Raw genomic sequence first — 18022 nt, forward strand, 5'->3', positions numbered from 1 at the left:
TCATTGGATGAAACGGAAGAGACTGTACATTCATTGGCTAAACCAGAGACATGTGGGCGCCCTTTCAGTAATTTCATTGGATCACTCTTGATATGCCCTGGCTGTATTATGACGTACACATTTCCGGATAGAGCGTCCGCTAGCGGCGTCACAGCGAATAATCATGCATTTGTTTTTTAATCCATAAATGTATATTTATATTCATACTAAGTTTTCTTTTCTATATGTGATACACATTCTCTTAATCATTAATATTTTATTTCTCATCAAACAACATTCCTTCAAAATGGCTCCAGTCCAGATGTGGCCATAGTTACTGTAAGTACATAAAACTCTGAGTACACTAAATTTTTGATTCACCCCATAGGCAACAAGTCAAGTCGTTTGTTATTTATGAATCTTGTAGTATTGTTTTGGTTAATGGCTCTGAATGTATTCCAATACGGTTTTATAAACCAAATGAACTTTTACATTTACATGCAGATGCATTTGGTCTCCTGTCAGCAGCTGAGGTGAAAACAGGCTTTCGCCTGAAGGGAAAACAGAGCAAGAAGTGAACTTTCTAACAAGCCAGAGAAGAGTAGGGAAAGATGTCCCTGAACGCGAGGAACAACAACCCCATTCAGGTTCAAACTCTCCCTCTGGCTCCTGTGAGATATGCAGATGCTTTGAACACATCCACAAGCTACAGCTGTTTGTGGCCAAGCACTGCATTATTAATCATGACAATTCCCTTTTTCAGTTTCTGAGGTTTACTTGAACCGCAGCCGAGGGAGAATCCTTGAGTGTGTGCGAGTTTGAGGGTCCGTGTCTCCCTTTAAGGCAAAGCCGAAGAAATCTCATTAATATCTGAGGGTGAGACACCACTGCAGGTGAATACAAACACAAACACCTGCCAGAGTGGGCTTTCCTTGAGTGATGGCTCTCACAGCGAGAATGAAAGGACCCGATCTTCTTATTTTCCCAGCATGTGGAAAATCTGAGCTGTTTTTTCGAGGCTCAAGTCCAGTTGCATGGAATCGTGACTAAGTTAATTCAGTGCTCATGCAGGGGGGCCGCACGGTCTGATCGGATTAATTCGGTTATAGAATCACGGGTAGCAGAAGCTCTTATGAAACAGAGAGTCTCACACGCAGACCTGCTCTTCCCCGTGTTTAACTAGAAGACAGAGACTCATATAATGCTTATTACTGGGACTTTATGAATTTACATAAGTCAAGAGGCATAAAAGGTGAAGGGTTTATATTTAAACTGTGTCGTCATCTCCTCTAAAAATCTAATAAGGAAGAGGTGTGATTAGATTTCTGTCTGCTGTGTAAATCGTGAGGGGATTTCTGATAATCTGATTGAAATATTTCAGTTTGGCACTGGCGCTTTAGATCCATTTGGTGGGCTCAAGGCTCCAGATGTGTTGGTTTTGATACTGTCCTATTCCTTTATTGCTATAAAAACATCTTTTTGAATGATGTTCTCATCTAATTTTTCTTCAACAGACCCACTTTAAGTCCTCATTGGAGGTCTTAAAATGACAACACAATGCTTATACTGTACGGGCCTGCACAAATACCCACATTTGCGGTCTTGGCCACTTGAGAGCATGTGCACATGACAGGAAGTAAGTGCCAAAGTGCAGTGCCCTGAACACACACTATAGCTGCGTTCCATTTGACAGGATCCCTACGCAGTGTTCACTGCTCCCTACTTACTCCCTATGCCATTCGCAGTGCCCTTCGAACTGAACATGTTCGCTCCCTTCGGATTGGAATCTCACTAAAGATGGCGAAATACCCTGTGAAGTCCACTTACGGTCAAATGGAACGCACCTTATGGCTGTGTTCCAATTCAGAAACTGCATCCTTCGAAGGCCACATTTGAAGGCCGATTGCGTCACCGCGACGAGACAAAGGCTGTCCCAATTCGAAGTCTCCTTCAAATACCCTGTGAAGTACACTTTGCAGTCCACTTACGGTCAAATGGAACACACAGATGTCTGTGTTCCAATTCAGAAACTGCATCCTTTGAAGGCCGATTGGGTCACCGCAACGCGACAAAGGCTGTCCCAATTCGAAGTCTCCTTCAAATGCAAACTGAACATGTTCGCTCCCTTCAGATTGGAATCTCACTTAAGATGGTGAAATACCCTGTGAAGTCCACTTCGCAGTCCACTTACGGTCAAATGGAACGCGCCTTATGGCTGCGTTCCAATTCAGAACCCACATTCTTCAAAAGCCGTATTCGAAGGCTGATTGCGTCACCACAACGAAGGCTGTCCCAATTCAAAATCTCCTTCAAATGCGGCCTCCAAATGCGTTCTTCGTTTCCCGTGAAATGGAGAATACAACAGATGGATCCTTTGCAGCTTTGCCTACCCCAGAATTCATTGTGCACCAGTGATGACAGGATTTTTTTGAGAGAAATTGCCGAATTACACATTTAAACGTAAGTATTGGGTTTCGACTTACTCAAATATCTAATGATACAAATTAGTTCAAATGTTGACATATCTTACTAAGATGTGATTATATATAGTTTACACTCTTTATTATATGCAGAAATGGACCATGGTGAACATATTTAGACAGTTTCTGAACCCTGTTTTGTTTTTAGACCGTTTAATGTAACTTTAAAAAAAAAAAAAAAGTCCAGTACAAACGTTACTGCCACATCAATGGCAGCTGCACAGTTGCTAGGCGACAAGAACAGCCCTCCATAGGCTAGAATGTCCCATGCTCTTCAAAGGCCTTTGAAGTCCGAGTCCTTCGAAGGATGCAGCCTCTGAATTGGGACGCAGCCTGTCGCTAAGTGTATCCCATCATGCATCATGTTCGGGAACTCACGTACCTCAAAATAGAGATGTCAAGGAAAACATTCCACTGAGTTAAAGTAATTCGATATTACATTAAATAATTGATAGTAAAACAAAGTGTTGCACATTTTATTGGTGCAAAGATGAGTATGTGTATTTTGTACAACATTTGCAACTGCTTTTTATCACTTAATTAGAAGCACCACAATTTTTAAATTGTGTCTTCTGTTACATAGGAACTACAAAACAGACATTTAGAAGTTTATTTTAAAATGCAAAGTATTGAAAATCAAAATAAAGCTGTGTATTTTTGCAACACTATAAGCGTGTCCCATCGGGTAATCAAATGTTCTACACATACTAGCAGTCTTCATCCCTACTTGAACACTTGGGCCAAATACAGGGAGTACGTCATGTAAGTAGACAAGTGGTCAAGTGCAAAGAACGCAAATGTGGGTATTAGGACAGGCCCTTTATTTTTATAATTGTCTCTTCAGAAGCAGATAAAAATATAATTTTATAACCCAAACAAATAGAGGATCCTGATTTAAATCTGTATAATAGTTTTAATGAAATCAGTTTTTTTTCAATCACAAAGCAACCTAAAGTCATTTGTTTTCAGTGAACGCTGCTGATTTAATTCAACATGAGCGACAGCTTTATGTAAATCTAGATTTTTTGACCAATGGTATTTCACTATGGGCGGAGCTACAAAACAGGCTGCATCTGAAATCACATACTTCCCTACTATATAGTAGGCGAAAAACAGTATGTGACAAAAGAAGTATGTCAGAATTCACAGTACTCATGAAAGAGGCAAAAAGTATCCGGATGACCTACTACTTTCGGTGAGATTCTGAAGTGTGCATATGATGGATACGTTACTATCCCATGAGGCCACAGGAGAGGATTTGTGAATGGCATCTGACACTGGTAGGTCACATGGTAATGACAGCATGATGAATGTAGTACGTCTGGATTACATTCATACTATATAGAACATACTTGTTTTGCTGTTGCAAATAAATGACTTGTTCAAAACATGTACCTACTCAATAGAGTATGCGATTTCGGACACAGCCTTACATTAATGGCGATTTTTCCTTTTACTATTGATTGCTACAAGGCGTTCTCATTGGTTCCCATCACTGCTTATTTGCATAAATTTGAACTTTACTTTGTTACATTTTATAACTAGAGGAGAAAACACTTCCCATATTTTTTTATTATTGCTGTCAACTCGCTCGTTAAACGCTAATCAAACCAAGCAGATGTTTAGGTTGTGTAACACACCTTCATCCACAAAAAACATGACCAAAACTATATGAAAATAGGATAAACATGGTTTGTGTGGTTAATATTGGCTGCTGAGAACATGAAATCAATTCAAGAGACATTTAAAAACCATAGACTTAATTTTGAATATTGTCCTCACCTGACAAAATCTGGCTTTCAAAGCTTCTTCCTGGTGCTCCGCTCTCCATTAAAGACAAAGTTCTGTGCTGACACCAAAATGTCATGTAGATTTCATCATTAAAGGTCACATAATGTCTTTATGGCACCTGATTCATTACAGACCCTGTAGATCAGGGGCCAGAAAAGAGGCGAAACCGAACACTTGAGAAATGGACGTGTATATTTATTCACACAAGGATCAGACGGCATGTTGGACCTGTGGCGGCACAGTTCACACATACGACATCAGTCCTCTGAGAGCCCGAAAGAACACTCATCGTCCTCCGCAATCCCAGAATACTTTGCTCTCTACACATTCACAAGTGAAAGGGTGAAAAAAAAAATGTCGACAACAACAAACAAGTTTTTTCAGAGCATAACGCACAGGAGAACAGTGTAGACAGATTTGCATTTTAATACAAAGGCATATATTTTCTTTAGGACATAAAATAAAGATATTAACTGCACAGCAGTAAGAAAAGGTCGTGTACAGATTGTTTGTTCATACACACCATTGAAACACAATTTCGGGTCGGTACAATAATAAAAACATTTGTGCTAATCAATAATTCGTTTTGCATAAAGACCAAACGTAATGGCAGCTGTCCAGAGGGAACGTTTTGACATTCTCCTCCGCACATTTATTCAGCTCGAGCGTTTTTCCCAATGCAGTAAAACTCCTAAAAAGCACACGCACACACACTCACCACAAACACCCAAAAGATCTGCACGGTATTAAAAACGGCGCTTTTGCTCTATACATACAGCATGTTCAAATATATTGGCATATTCTGGCTACAGCACACCTCTGAATACTGCACTTACTGATGTCTAACACCACACTTCACGTACGCCACGACCTCTGACCTCTACATGCCCCACAACTACCGAAAACCCACCCACCCCGACATCTTCAACATCACCGCACCGTCACATTTAAACACTTTTAAGGCACGTTTTGGCTACAGAAAGGCGTTAAAAGAAGCATTTTACACTTGACTACGGAGGCTTGCATCTGTGCTTGTGCTTTAAAGGGATAGTTCATCGTAAAAATGAAAATTACGGCATTAAAGCTTTTATTTTTTCAGTGGAACACAAAAGTAGGAATTTTTGAATTGTTTATATGTACATTTTTGTCTTTTTATGGCAGGAAATGTGTGAAGATTCTTCAGAAATTCCTTCTTTTGTGTTGCATGGAATTTGGAATGACATGCACTGCAAAAAAATGATTTATTTTCTTAGTATTTTTCGTCTTGTTTTCCAGTACAAACAGCTAAACATTCTGAAGAAATATTAAAATGAGTTTATGCTTAAAACAAAAAAATACCTGGCAAATGGGGTAAGAAAAATATTCTTAATTCAAAGGGAAAACAAGGTTACTTTTGCAGATTTTTTTCCCCCCAGAAAAATGTCATTTTGCTTTTCAACTAGGCTAAATGTATGCTGATTTAAGAATGTTTAGACATTTGTACTGAAAACAAGACAAAAATACTGAGTAAGATAATTTTTTTGCAGTGTAAGGTTGCGTAAATGACGATTCCATTTTTATTTTTGCGTGAACAATCCCTTTAAGATGAAAGCGAAAGGGGCAAGGGTAGATTGGAAAGCATGGAGTCAGCATCACGCATGCAGTTAGGATCAAACGCAGCTCCCGCTGGTTGTATTAAAGCGGAAGGGAAGAGAGAGGGAGGGCCGCGCCAAAGAGCTTCACGCCAAGCAGCGCCGCCCAACTCTCTACAGAACCCGAGGAATCTCAACGTCCGACATCGCAAGCCATCTGCTACCGTGATACCGCTGCTCTCAGATCAGTGACCGGCAGGCTGTGAAACTCCCTGAACCGCTAAAAAACACGAGTTCTGTGGGCCACGTTCACAGAAAACCTGTTTAAAGACCCTGTAAAATTAAAATTGGAGTTTTGTGGTTTTTATGTAACGAGGCTAACATCTATATGCGAATGTACTCTTAAATGCTGACAAAATAAATAAGTTTACATATCATTGACTATGTTTTATGGCATAAGGATGACACAATAATAAAATAATGCTTTAATGAAAAGTACTTAATATTTTTATTACGTAGAAACAGTTAAACAATATCAATCATGGCCATGTTACTCCTAACAAAACAGCCGTTACTATAGCTGCGTCCCAATACAGTCTTCACGGGGTTTTGACTGACAGGCAATCTAACCAATCATAACGCCAAATCCGCCATTTTGTCCGACACTGACGTCGTTCCGCGGTTGAAACAACATTCCTTCTGATGTTCATTCATGTTTATTTGATGCTATAAATGAACTAGTAGGAAGAGATGATCGGTTCACGAGCCTGAGGCGCTACAGCGATCTGTCACGACACATTAAAGAGCCACAAAACGGTATTTATTGTTTAAATTTTTTTTAAAAATTACAAAATTTGAGACTGTTTCATATCAAAAGTAACCTGCTTTGTCTTGTCAGTCGACACGTTGTCAGTGTCCTCTTTGCTCAGCAATGTATTTTTCACTGCATGACAGGGTTGCCAGGTTTTCATAACAAAACCCACCTAATGGCTACTCAATACTAGCCCAATCACGTTTCAGGGGGCTCCCCATGGTTAAAATCGCATTTCAGGGACTAAATATCATGTTATTTGGGGTCGCTTCAACCAGCGGACATGAAAAACAACCCGCGGCAACAGTGTTAAAGTAGCCCAATTCTGCAGGAAAACTGCAGACTTGGCAACAATGCTGCGTGAGAACATGATGTGTGGCATGAGAGCGGCATGTAGTGACAGTAACAAAAGGGGGCGAGTCTTTGCGATCGGTCAATTCGAATGCTCCTTCAAATGTGTCAGCTGTCACAGCTGCCAGGAGATGAGAACAATCCTCTGTAGGCTAGACCGTACCATTTGTCAACGCTCGGGTTGAACTTAGCAGCCTTTGAAGGATGCAGCTTCTGAATTGGGACACAGCTTACATTCTTGTACCTTATTGCTTAATTTTAGCATATACTGTACACTAGCACTCAAAAGTATGGGGTAAGATTTTTTTTTGAAGGAAATGAATACTTTTATTCAGCAAGGATGCGTTAAATTCATCAAAAGTGACAGTAAAGACATTTCGAATGTTAAAAATGATTTTTATATCAAATAAATGCTGTTCTTTAGAACTTTATTCATCAGAATCCATCGTCCAATCCTGATAAAAATGGTTACACGGTATCACGGTTTTCACAAAATTTTTAAGCAGCATAACTGTTTTCAACATTGATAATAATCAGAAATGTTTCTTCAAATCAGCATATTAGTATGATTTCTGAAGGATCATGTGACACTGAAGACTGGAGTAATGATGCTGATTGAATCAGAGGAATAAATTACATTTTAAAATATATTCACATAGAAAACTGTTGTTTTAAATTGTAATATTATTTCACAATATTACCATTTTTACTGTATTTTGAAGTAAATGCAGCCTTGGTGAACAAAGAATTCTTTCAAAACATAAAAAAAAAAAAAATCTTACCAACCCCAAATTTTTGAACAGTAGTATATATGCATGAAATGCAAATATACACATCACCTTTTTATCTGGGCGGGACAGACCAAAAATATTGATGACTCTTGTCCTTTTGTCCACAAAGCTCTCTAGAATGAGAGTGTCCCTTCCGCCTAACTAATACACACCTGCTCCGACCAGCATTAGCAATTAGAAAAGAAAAATCAGCCTGTAACACAAAAACAAAAGGCTTTGAGCTTTTCTTTGTATCTTTAAGACACTAAATCAAATGCAATGGCCACAAATGTGTAAAAAAAAAAAGGTTTCGTACAAAGATAAAAGCGTCTCTCGGAGCAGAGTTTTGGCTGAGTTCTATAGTACCATCTTGTTTAGTGGCAGATAACAAACAAATTAGTGTGTCATTATCCTCTCTGCCAAAATAAAGCCATTAACGTTCCAGATCACACATCTAAACCCTTCCAACGGAGCCACAAAGAGTCAAATGAGAAGCTTTCAGTCAATCCTCTCAGCTTTGCGCGCGAAAACATCTCGAAGGCCAGGCACACTCGGTGCAAGCTGAAATAGAGTTCTGTTTTAGGCCTCAGACACGTTTGCATCAGGCACTGCCAAAAATCTGTCCTGTGCATCGAGTATTTGTGCCGTGTGGAATAAATTCAGTCAGTGGCGAAGCTTTCACAATAAAATGACTTTCTGAAATTAAAGACTTTTCGTAGCTACCATCATACACAAAAATGAAATGCCTTATAACAACGTATTTTATATTTATTATTGCCTGTGTTGATTATCTGTGGATCTACTAGTGAGTCCATATGGCTGAACTGAAACAGGTGGTAATGAAATGGACGGCCGTTTGAACGTCTAAATGGATATGTTTGAAATCACATACTAGCAAACTGCAGTATACACTGTATTTATATGATATAATTATGAAATTGTACAACCAATTTTGTCTAGTAACATTTCTTTTGGCAGTCAAATAATGAGTTAAAAAGGAGTACTTCAACTGAAATTCACAATCGCATGGATTCGTATTGAAATGACTGGAATTTGCTAGCAAAAAATTGCCGACTGTTTTGGCAAATGTTACATCTACAGATCATTTGCACACTATACAAATACAGTACATACTATAGAGATAGTACTAGTAGTATGCTAGTATGGTTTTCCAAACACATCCCCTACTGTCACCTTCAACTGCTTTTGATTGGACGATACCAGATATGACCTCACTGTAGGCACACCCCCTGCATACACACACCGCAGGGTCATGGGCAGCTCCCTTTTGGTCAAAATATAGGCATCCTTTTACACACACACACTCTTGCACACACACACACACAGAAGCTTTAAAAACAACTGACACAAGGCCGTCTATTTAAAAAGTTATTTTCCTCTTATAAAGCTTTCTGCATAAAGACTGCACATTAAAAAAAATATAGAATACAATTCTTAAAACCTTTTGTCTCTACACAGGAAGAAATTGAACATCTGATTATAGTGATGAGCTAAATACACACTGAGTGTTCGTACAGCGTTCTCTCTCTGACAGGGTTAGAGGTCGGTCACTTTGTTCTCCAGTGCTGCGGCGATCTGTTGCAGTCTCAGTGTTAACTGTTTACTCTGGGCGGCAGGGTCTTCATCCAGAGACATGATGATCTACAGACACAGTGAAGGACCATGAGCCTTTAGTACACAGACAATTTAACACTATTCATCCATCTATCAGTCGATCTTGTGTTTCAATGCAGCTAGGTGAGAAAACACCTTAGCAACTGTCTGTCTGTCTGCCTATCTATCTATCGATCTGTCTGTCTGCCTATTGACCTGTCTGTCTGTCTGTCTATTGATCTGTCTGTCTGTCTATTGAACTGTCTGTCTGTCTGTCTATTGATCTGTCTGTCTGTCTGTCTGCCTGTCTGCCTATTGACCTGTCTGTCTGTCTGTCTATTGAACTGTCTGTCTGTCTGTCTATTGATCTGTCTGTCTGTCTGCCTGTCTGCCTATCTATCTATCGATCTGTCTGTCTGTCTGCCTATCTAACTATCGATCTATCTGTCTGTCTGCCTGTCTGTCTATTGACCTGTCTGTCTGTCTGTCTGTCTATCGATCTGTCTGTCGGTCTTTCTGTCTGTCTATCTATCTATCTATCTATCTGTCTGTCTGTCTATCTATCTATCTGTCTGTCTGTCTGTCTGTGTCTATTGACCTGTCTGTCTGTCTATTGATCTGTCTGCCTGTCTGCCTATCTATCTATCGATCTGTCTGTCTGTCTGTGTCTATCTGTCTGTCTGTCTGCCTATCTGTCTGTCTGTCTGCCTATCTGTCTGTCTGCCTATCTGTCTGTCTGTCTGTCTGTCTGTCTGTCTGTCTGTCTATCTATCTATCCATCTGTCTATCTATCCATCTGTCTATCTATCTGGCTGCCTGTCTATCCATCCATCACATTGATATATTCATCCATTCATGTTAAAATATATATAGTGTGTATTTAATGAAAGTGTATATTTTAGGTTCTGTGACCGTGGCACCATTTATTTGAAGTCCCCCCTCCCCACCATTTTCAATCATCTTTTATATATTTATTTAAATGGTCCTGCTGTGTGACAAATTCATTTTAACTGTACAATTATTACATATAGTATCTCAATTAATATAAAACAACATGCATATTAATTACACAAGAATTAGGAAATGCTGTTAAAAAGTTTTAGATGAAATCAAGCATGTCACTGCTGTCACTCCTTCATGTCAATATCCTGTGTGTGTGTGTGTGTGTGTGTGTGTGTGAGAATTACTCACCCCATCGTAGTATTTACTGGCGTACCGGTAGAGCTGGTGAAGAGCCACTTGTGTGTTCAGTTTATCTGTGTGTGCCTAAAAAACAAACATAAATCAACACCAGTCTCTTCATTTTCTATAAAAATCACAGAAAATCTATCACACACTCACCCGTGACACTTCAGCCAGATGTGTGTTCATTTCCTGGTCACTGACTGACACCATCTGCCGAATTCCTTTATAGTACCTGTGGAGAAATACACCATACATTAGATCCATACTGCAGATTATTCTGGCAAAAAAGCACTTACTTAGAAAGAGACCTTCTGACTGACATGTAAAGCAACAAACCCTGTTCATTTATTTTATTTGACATTTAGAGGCTGGTAAATCATAACTCAAAAAAGGAGAATATATTGTTGTACTCAATTATATCTTATTTACTTGCTCAAACATAAGATAATCATGAATAACTATCAAAGATTTAATGCCTTTAAACTTTAGCAGACTAGTTCCACCTCAGAATCGCTCATTGTAGCCGCCTGGGAACATAAACAACTTTAATTCCCGGAGGATTTGCCGAGATATTGCATAAACCCAGTCAATCAGATCATGTTGAGAAAGTTCTCGCCATTTTTGTGCACAACAAGCATCAGACAGTCTGTAAACCATATGTGGGCGTTCGGCTGGAGGCTGAGACTGTGCAATGCTGGAGCACTTACTCGTCTACCATCCTTTTGTAGGTGGAGATCTCCTTTGCATAGAGTAATTTGTTGCTGGGAGAATCCTGGAGGCAAGAGAGAGAGAGAAAGTCAATAAATGATGTGTTTCTGGTCTTTATGTGTCTGTAGCTGATTCTCAAACACTTACCCGACTGAGTTTGTGCTCTGTTTTCGTGCAGGCGTCCATGAAGGTCTGAGCTATGACGGACAAAGAGGCGTCCACGACCTCGCTCACGTGCACGTCGAAAATGAAATGAGGGTTCTTCAGAATGTTCACCCAGAAACGCAGCGGCAAACTGCAGAGAGAGGTGGATTAGTATTTGAGGAGCTGTGAATATGTAAGAAATACTTCACCTATGATAGGCAAGGTTTCTTGCACCGAAAACATTATTTGGTTGATATATACAGTACTGTGCCAAAGTCTTGGTCTCCACCAGCTTTGTTGTTTTAGCAGTTTTAATGACCATCCATATTTATTTTTTGGTCTTTATTATGATACAAACAGAAAATGCAGGAAATATGTACACAAAATGTAAAAAAAAAAAAATAAAAAATAAAGAACAAAATGGCTTCTTTAAGCAAAAATCAATATTTAGTGCGACCTCTTGGACTTCTTCCAGTTTCTCAAAGAAGAAAATCTGAGACACTTTTCATCAGATTTTGAAAGTTTTCTTGGCCTTCCAGTCCTTTTCCATTCCATTTATGTTTAATAGAGCCGGTTCCTGCTATTGCTCAAATGTAAGGGGAGGTCAATAAATACTTGCCATTTTAGCCTATAGAAGTGTTTTCTTTCTTCCGGTTTTTCAATACTGCATACATATTTCCTGTATTTTCTGGTTATATTCTAATAAAGAGACTGAGAAATAATTATATATGGTCATTATATCATTGCTAAAACAACATCTAATGGTGGCCTTAGACTTTTGCACAGTACTGTGTGTGTATATATATATATATATATATATATATATATATATATATATATATATATATATATATATATATACATATACACACATATACACACATACACACACACACACATACATACACATATATACACACAATAATATTTATAGAAATAAAGTAAATTCTGAAGTCAAGTTAATATTTAAGGTCAATATTTAAGTTATGTTATGTATTTAATAAAAATATTTATTTAATATATACTGTACACACACACACACACATATATAACATTATTTATAGAACTGAATTCTAAAGTCAAGTCAATTTTTACATAAATACATATTGATAAATATATATTTATTTAATATATACTGTATATATGTAACATAATATGTTACAAGTTATAAAAGTATATTATAAATTATAATATATTATAAGTTATAGAAGTATATATTATTTTATTATATATAAAGTATATATTATTTATAGAAATAAAGTAAATTCTAAAGTCAAGTCGATATTCAAGTAAGTTTTTATTTATTTAATATATACATATATATATATATATATATATATATATATATATATATATATATATATATATATACACACACAGACACACACACACACACAATATATATACATATTTACAGAACTAAAGTAAATTCTAAAGTCAAGTCAATATTTATAAGCATTTAATTTCTCATATATATATTTATATAATTTAGAAAAATAAAGTAAATTCCAAGGTCGTCAATATATATATTTAATAAGGTTTTATTTATTTAATATATAAATACATATATTATATAAAATACTATTATTTTATTAATAATAATAATAATATTATATTATAATATTATTTTATTTAAGGTTTTTATATATATATATATATATATATATATATGTGTGTGTGTGTGTGTGTGTGTGTATATATATATATTCATAATATAATATATTCTTTACAATAATAAAGTAAATTCTAAAGTCAAGTCAATACTTAATACTTTTTATTTAAAAAAAAATAATACAAAATTATTTTAACTTCACATTAAAACTGACTAGTAGGCAGTGACCTCGACAGGAAAAAAAACCTCAGAAACTGTCATGACAAAAATATGCTTCAAAATATTAAAAAAGTATTTTGCCAACTATTCAGACATATACAAATATATCTCTATATATATCTGGATGATAACCGAACTATGGTCGCAAGTTCCGTCGTTACCAATAGAGTTCAATGGGACTTACGACCATAGTTGGCTAACGATGCTTTCGGGAAACGCACCCCAGATTGATTTAGTGCATTGCTATGCTGTTGCTAGGGAGTTCTGAGTCGTTGACAGGTGCTAGAAGGTGGTTGCTTAGTAGTGGTATTTTAGTGCGTTGTTATGCAGTTGCTAGGGTGTTCTGAGTCAATGATAAAGTGGTTGCAAAGGTATTTAGAGTGTTTTTAGTGCGTTGCTGTGTGGTTGCTATGGCTCGGATCCCTCCTTCAATGTAAGCGTATGGGATTTTTTCACGATTTCATCATCCACCAGGCAAAAATCACGTCTGATCAAACCTCTTATGAACAAACTGTACGATTTGTGAAATCGTTCATGTCAAACATGTTTAATAATCACGGTCAGGGGTTTGTCTTAAATCTCTAACCCTCAGGATGAGCAACAGTGAAGCTCTCCTCAGCAAACACCGCTAATTATGTATTTAATCCATTTGATACTTAGTCTTTCCTGCAATTGGAGCATAAACTCGGTACAGAGCAAATAATTCACTCAATCCGCCCCTCAATACTCGCGCCGTCGGAGCATGAACACGGACATACGGCTTTGGAATTTCAAACAGGTTATTAAACAGCTCTGGCTTTTGTTTCCTGTGAGTTGGTTTAAAAAAAAGCTCATTCAGATGACTGATTTTGGAATATATATTGGCTAGTTGCATCTCTGCGGAGAAGAGCAGAGGAAAAAAAACAAGAGGTGTATAATAACAGAACAATTAAATTAACCGGGGACATAATTAAGGTGTTTGTTTGGCTGTGAGTGGTTTTATATTTAATAGAATGGCTGGTGAAGCTGCTGGAGTGATGATATTGCTCGTCACATTTATTCACATCGCCGCGGCAGCTGTCAATCACGCCGCATCCGCGCAGCACATCAGGCGGAATAAATGAATGCGGCGCTGACATTAGCATATGCCGAGCGTCTCGAGAGAGAAGCGACAATCAGAGAGCAGAGACGCCCGCTGTGACTAACACATCGCAAACGCACACACTTTCCCACCTGTTGGTCTTCCAGATGTGTATGGTTTCCTCATCTACGTTCTCGTGTCTTAGGGCTTGCTCATCCAGGAAGTCAAAAAAGTATTTAACCGCCGGCGGGACGGTGGCGCCAGAACAGAGCACACTGCGAAAGAAATCATCCACGAACTGCTGCAGCGTTCCCTGAAAACACACACAGACACAAAAACAAGCTAATTATAGTTTTTGTTTTATTTTTAGAAGATCAAGACTGACTATAACTGACAGGTATCACTAAAATTGTCTCTAACTGCCCTGGGCTCTCTGAGGGTGTGTTCACACTTGTCATGTTTGGTTCGATTAAAACGAACCTTGGTGTGATTACTCCGTTAGTGCGGGTCATGTGAACGCTGCCATTCAAACCCTGCTGCGCACCAAACAAGCTAAAAAAAGACGGGTCTCGGTCCGCTTCCAAACGAACTCTGGTGCGGTTCGAATGATATATGAAGCAACACGGACCAAAGACATGTAAACGAACCAAAAACAGGAAGATGAGACACTAAAAATGACAGAATCCTCACACATATTGGTTTTTCTCGTCATAGTCGTGAGTTTGCCCATCACAGGCATCAGACGCGTGTCTCCTCACAGTAGATCGTTTGTGTGTGTGACGGATGGATTCCTGCCGCTGTTTTGACTCCTTTATACATTTTATAAGCTCTTCACGAGTTCCCAGCTGGTCAAAATACCATCACATGTAGGCTACGCACACACAACGAGCGCATTTATCTCAGCACACAGCACTGTTTTGGATGTTCGGTAAGTTCCGTCTCTAAATAGGCAATACGTCATAAAATCCAACCAATCAGGTTGTGAACGTACCCTATGCCTTTAGGTTCGGTATCTTTTGGTTCGGTGATAAAATTGCCAAACTGATTGCTAATCAGACAAGGACTAAATGTTTTTTTTTTTTTTTTGGTCCGGACCAAACAAACCAAACTACAAATGTGAACGCACCCTAAAAAGTCAAGATCTAGATTTGATGCCAAAAACCTCGTAAAAAGGTTGAACATATATATATATATATTTTTTTTTTATTTCTGATTCATTTATTCTTATTTTTTTTATTTTAGTTTTTAAATTATTATTATTATTATTATTATTTCAGGCAGATTTCAACATTTTTAAATTTACTAACTTTAATTTAAAGCACTTTATGTACGTTGTATATATGTACTTTTTTTTTTTCAACCCTTTAAATAAGAAAAAAAAAAAAAAAAAGTTTGAAGATTGCTTTTTTCTTTTCTTTTTTTTTGACAGTGAAGCATAAAATGTTTCTAATAACTGACAGATATCACTAAAATTATCTCTAAAAAGTAAAAGAAATCTTTCAAAGTTTTGATGCCATGAATCTCATAAAATGTTGAAGACTTTTTTTATTTATTGGATTTAGTTCTTATTTTTTATTTATTTTATTTTTAATTATTGTAATATTTAATAATAATTAAATATTACAATAATTAAAAATAAAATAAAAAATAAGAAAATATTTAATTATTTTCTTATTTTTTATTTATATTATTTTTAACTATTATAATATTTAATTATTATTATTATTATTATTATTACCATTATTATTTCAGACAGATTTCAACATTTTTTTAATTTAAGTACTTTTTATGTACGTTGTATGTATAACAGGTTTTTTTTTTAACCCTTTAAATATTTCAAATAAAAAAAAATTGAGTTTGAAGATTGCTTTTTTTTTTGATGGTTAAGCATAAAATGTTTCTAATAACTGATAGATATCACTAAAATTACCTCTAAAAAGTCAAAAAATCTTTCAAAGATTTGATGCCATGAACCTCATAAAAGGTTGAACATTTTTTTTTTTATTATTTATTTAGTTCTTATTTTCTTATTTTTAATTTATTTTATTTTTTAATTATTAATAATATTTTATAATAATAATAATTATTATTATTATTATTTCAGACGATTTTCAACATTTTTAATTTAAGTACTTTAAATTTATATTTTTAAATTAAGTACTTTTTTTTGTTGTACTTTGTATATGTAACCCTGCAAACCTCCAGAGATATTATATATTTTGCACATTTGGTGTTTCCATGTCATATTAATGCAAAATGAAATAAATTCAAATAATCAGTATAACTTTAAATTACAGTAAATATTATGCTACTCTCAAAAAATAACTATCAGCAGCCCTCAATAAAAACGTATATTATATACACAATTACTAAAATGAAATAAAATAAAAATAATATATGTAATATATATATTTTTATACATTAAAAATGTGTTTTTAGAAATGTCAAGGCACTTTTTAAGTAAATTAATTGAGGTTCAGGTGACAAAAATGTTTTAAAAAACACACATTGCATAAAGTTATCCTATCCAACCCGAGCCCTGAAACATAACACAGATCTTTAAAAAAAAAAAAACAGCAGAGAAATGTCTAATTTCTTCACACATCAGGCTGCTGGGTCACTGACAGCCACACATGGCTGTTTTCACGCTTTGATCGGCCTGACGGGTGAAGTTACACGCTCACTTGAACGTTTCTCATCTCCGCTGCGCTTTGTTTCTGTCGGCACCGACAGCTTTACGTGCCGCTGAATTACTTCTGTACAAGGTGAAAGACGCGTGAGGTAATTAGCCTCTCTAATCGCCCAATTTACGACGAACGGCCTCCGACACAAGGACATGCGACGAACCAATCAAACAGAATTAGATGAGTTAAGAGAACATGTGAGCACTCAGAATAGTTCCTGGAAGTTTATGGAGATTATCATAATTATTTGACACGCGTCCCACATTAAATGCTGCTATAGAATTGGACTCAATCACAAACATTAAATCAAAACTGATTTAAAGAAACATTTTTCTTGTTATTTTAAAGCAGAATGAACAGACAACAATTCCTTCAGTAGCAGGAAGCGATCAGTACCTTGACGGAGAGCAGTCGGGTGAGATATATCTCTGTGATGGCTTTGGTCATGGATTTGTCCTTTATACTTCCTCTCTTAGACTTCATCTCATCCAGCTCGTCAGCCGGTCGCACCAGGTGAAAAACTTTATCATCCTCCAGCAGGGCGTTTCCTGTGAGTTTGGGTGAAGAGAGTGAGACGCGGGTGTAGAAGTGACGTACCCATCTGAGCGTGTACTTCAGAGATGAGTGACAGATAGCACTCAGAGCAAGTTAGAAAGTAAACTTCAACTCACTCTCTTCATGGTTATCGTGATTTTGGTCGTACGACTGTTGTGTGTGTTGAACCCTGGAGAGGACCACTGTTGCGTTATCACGTACCTAAAACACACACACACACACACACAAAAGGAAGCGGCGACACTTTTAGAAACGACACTAGCGTCTTTGCTGAAACAAAAATAAAACAAAGCATGATGTGCGCGCTCACGTTATAATGCGCCAACGTGTTGATGCGTCTCCACCTGCCCTCCTTCTGTGACGTCACGTCTAGATCTGACAGGGTCTGTCCTGTGGAGCCGGGACGCCATTCTGTGGAAGAGACCAGAACACACAACGATAAAGAAAGCGTCATGCTGTACCTGTATGTGAAATCAGAAATGATTAAG

General features: G+C 37.0%; 1 protein-coding gene and 1 long non-coding RNA gene across 8 annotated transcripts in view; one reads left to right on the forward strand and one right to left on the reverse strand.

Moving 5' to 3' along the window:
* Positions 1 to 111: 111 nt before the first annotated feature.
* LOC127507054 (uncharacterized) lies at positions 112 to 5115 on the forward strand. Its single transcript, XR_007928222.1, has 2 exons — positions 112 to 318; positions 484 to 5115. It is a non-coding gene; the product is annotated as an uncharacterized LOC127507054 (long non-coding RNA).
* plxnb2b (plexin b2b) overlaps positions 4425 to 18022 on the reverse strand; it is a 170186-nt gene continuing 156588 nt past the window's right edge. For all 7 annotated transcript variants that reach the window (XM_051883902.1, XM_051883897.1, XM_051883901.1 and 4 more), the window contains 9 exons: positions 17845 to 17945; positions 17651 to 17735; positions 17376 to 17527; positions 14448 to 14608; positions 11408 to 11555; positions 11260 to 11324; positions 10709 to 10784; positions 10559 to 10633; positions 4425 to 9415 (listed from right to left, as the gene is read on the reverse strand). In XM_051883902.1, the coding sequence (XP_051739862.1) occupies positions 9311 to 9415; positions 10559 to 10633; positions 10709 to 10784; positions 11260 to 11324; positions 11408 to 11555; positions 14448 to 14608; positions 17376 to 17527; positions 17651 to 17735; positions 17845 to 17945 (968 nt within the window). In that variant the 3' untranslated portion in view covers positions 4425 to 9310. The remainder of the gene's footprint in view (positions 9416 to 10558; positions 10634 to 10708; positions 10785 to 11259; positions 11325 to 11407; positions 11556 to 14447; positions 14609 to 17375; positions 17528 to 17650; positions 17736 to 17844; positions 17946 to 18022) is intronic.

This window comes from Ctenopharyngodon idella, chromosome 24, assembly GCF_019924925.1.
Source record: "Ctenopharyngodon idella isolate HZGC_01 chromosome 24, HZGC01, whole genome shotgun sequence".
In the NCBI taxonomy this organism is placed as follows: Eukaryota; Metazoa; Chordata; class Actinopteri; order Cypriniformes; family Xenocyprididae; genus Ctenopharyngodon; species Ctenopharyngodon idella.